The sequence below is a fragment of the Nestor notabilis genome, unplaced genomic scaffold (genome assembly GCF_000696875.1).
Source record: "Nestor notabilis isolate BGI_N333 unplaced genomic scaffold, ASM69687v1 scaffold23428, whole genome shotgun sequence".
NCBI lineage: Eukaryota > Metazoa > Chordata > Aves > Psittaciformes > Psittacidae > Nestor > Nestor notabilis.
Genome location: NW_009939007.1, coordinates 1 through 3,075, shown reverse-complemented (window position 1 = coordinate 3,075; position 3,075 = coordinate 1). Strand labels below are relative to the sequence as shown.

General features: G+C 42.5%; 1 protein-coding gene across 1 annotated transcript in view; it reads right to left on the bottom strand.

Moving 5' to 3' along the window:
• The window catches only part of PGRMC1 (progesterone receptor membrane component 1), a gene marked incomplete at its 5' end in the record, with an annotated part of 2,404 nt that extends 1,012 nt beyond the window's left edge, over positions 1–1,392 (bottom strand). The window contains one exon of the mRNA XM_010019658.1: positions 1,237–1,392. Coding sequence (XP_010017960.1) covers positions 1,237–1,392 — 156 coding nt within the window. The remainder of the gene's footprint in view (positions 1–1,236) is intronic.
• Between the last annotated feature and the right edge of the window lie 1,683 nt (positions 1,393–3,075).

Genomic DNA, 3,075 nt, shown 5'->3' with positions numbered 1-3,075 from the left:
CGTCAAAATAGTAGGGGCACATTAGGTCAGGATTAAGAGGTTCTAATGGCATTATGTGGAGGAAAACTCCATTCTAGCTAGTGATAGTAAATCTTTAATACCAAACCCTGGACTTAAAACCAAAAAAAAACATTTGATTTCCGCTATACTACTTTCTGTTCATGCAATTTCCATCACATATACGTATAAAAATTCATCAAGAAGAAAAACTGGTATGTTTAGTTTTTGTCTTATCTCAGTAGAAATAATCCCTTTGGTTTGCACTTGCGTAAAAGGTAGCATGAGATATGGAGGAATAATTTTTCATCAACAAGATATACAATAGGAGAAAAAAAATTGATGATACCACTGGGCATCCCTCGGTACAAGGGTCAACACAGCAATTTCCATAAAACTGTGGTTTCAAATTCTCCTTTTTGAGCAGCAAGTGGAGGCACATGACACAGAACAGTTGGAATTGCCTTTTTAAAACTTTTAATACTAAGCATAGAAATACAAGGCAACTATGAAAGTGAATTCCTTCTGTTAATTTGAGAACAGACATCTCAAGTGTGCAAGCTGCCTTTTTCCTCTGCCACTCTGGCCATCACTAGTACAATAGTGACCAGGCTGCCTGCAAGCACAGAGGTGGTATTTGCTCTTTCCTTCTGGGGGAGAAATTGAGCTGGATACAGTTGTCTGTGAATCTGATAAAGCTACCAGCAAGCCCACACAGTGTCACTTATTTTAAGTAAAAAAAGTTATATGAAAAGCACCAAGGCAAAAAAAAGTCTACTTTAAAGAGTCTTCAAAACTCATAAAAATCCAAGAAGAATAATTCAAATGTTTACTCTTATTTCTGAGAAGCTGAATGGAGAATAAGCTTCAATTCTCAGAGCATTAAAATCCAATCCTTTCTATAGATGGGGTCTTGACTGTATCAAAAACATGCTCTTAATTTCCAATTCCTGTCAACTTTCTAGGTGGTCTTACATATCTTTGCCTATGATGGAATGCTTCCATCTCTCCCACTGTTCTGTAAGGAGCAGAGGGAAGAAGAACGTAGAAGGAAAACCTGGCATTTCTCTTTAATTCTTTTGAATAACAGTAATTCCAGTAATACTTAGCAAACTGAGGTATTAACTCAAAGTAAGTTTCCAGACTGACACTTCCAGCTGGTAACAGCCTTTTAGCTGTTGCTTCCCTTATTACACACTAGTTAGTTACTTCTTTGTAAATTGGTTTAAAATTGCTTACAAATGAATTGTGACTCCCAGTCGCTCAAGGTCTCTTGCTGTGTAGCGTTGAGATCGGAGAGGTCATCATAGTCATCCCTCAGAGCCTCCTTATCCAGGCAGAAAGTGGCGAGACCTCGGGATGCATCTCTTCCAGCAAAAATCCCATACGGGCCCTCTTTAAAAGAGAAACAGAAGCAGCATTATTACAGAGGTAATAGATGCTGTGTGACCATGGATCAGAGTCCCCAGGCTCAAGCAGATCATGAGTTCCTACCCTGACCTGTGGGTGAGGTGCCTCAATTTTCTGACGTGTTTTAAAGTTTTGTTCTACCTGGTAATTAAGGAAAACAGGAAGATGACAAGAAACAAAACCAGGGGAAGAGATAACTGAGTTTGCTGAAACATAAGGACAATGAACCACAGAAGGGTGTGTGGCACATATAAACAGGGTAAGAGTAAGTATACAAACTGGGAAGCATAGCCTCAGAAGGAAGAACAGAGGAAGACTTCTAAAGTCTGAGGTGAAATGGAAGTTTTCTAGGAGATGCTCCTGACTTAAAGAGCTGAAAGGGTGACTTGACGGAAAATATGGGAGATAGTAGAAATTATCAACTTGGAAGAAACATCTATTAAATCTTTCAAAATGCAAGATGAACTCAAATGACCGAAACATGCAACTCACGGTAAATCAGAGATATCAAGACAGACTCTTGCTAAACTTCATTAAAGATTAACTTGCTCGTATGACAAGCTGAAAATTGAGATGTCACATGTCACAACTAGACATCGAAAGTTCTTTGTCGAGGAGCTTAAAGAGGTTGTGAACTCTGGTTACTGCAGAGAGCATGACATCTCCCACACCTCCCAGAGCGAGCTTCTTCCCAAACTCATTATTAGAATCTTACTGCTTTATTAAAATGAAAACCAAACTGCCAGATGCTGTGATGAACCATTCGGCAATTCTCAAATTAGATATAACAGGCAGCTTTTACTGTTGTCAAAGAAGGTGGCATCCAAAGCACGGTCCTCAAGTGTTTTTTTAACTTGTGCAAATACAAAACTGCACATCTAACTCAGCCTGACTGCTGCAGAATGCAAAGTTACAGTCAAGCACCACTCAGTGACAGTCTCCAGCCTGTATTTCGACCAAAAGTAATAATCTCATCATGCTTCCAAATACGTGGTGTCTCCTGCACTACTCTTGTTTCTTGAGTATTGCTGGCAGCTCACTACAGCAGCTACCAGCTCTGTACAGCTCAGGAGTGGTTCTGCCAGACAGATTCTGGTACAAGCCCCTGTGAAACATTTTAACACGAGGCCTCTGTTACAAATAAAACCCCATGTCCTAGTGGAGGTGATAAAACTCTGATGCCAGGGTGCACACAGTCCAGCAACCTCATCACTAGCTGCTCTACAAGCTTACTCAGTTCCTGCACGTTTCAACTGCTTGCACTCCTGATAAGTCCTGGTTTAATCTAAATTGCTGGGTATTCAGTATAAATATTATGCAACGGGTCGATGTCCACTAAAAGTTGGAAATGGAATGTAAACACTGAGAGAACACTTTGCTTCTGCTGCCCGGCAGCAGGCAAAGGCCCCCGACACTGCTGAAGCCACCCAACTCAACGGCGGCACAGCCCACCCTGGGAAAATAAAGAGAATAATGAACCGACGAGGGCTGGCAAAGCTGGCGCTTCTACAAGGGGGAGGCCCCGCTCCGGAGCCAGGCAGCAGCAGTAACGCTGCCCTCCGCCCCACCGGGCAGGCAGGCAGGCAGGCAGCTCCCAGCGCTGCTGTTGCGTGATCCTGTCCCACGCCGAGCTGCCCACACCCTTCCCCGCTCCGAGAAAGGGATCCC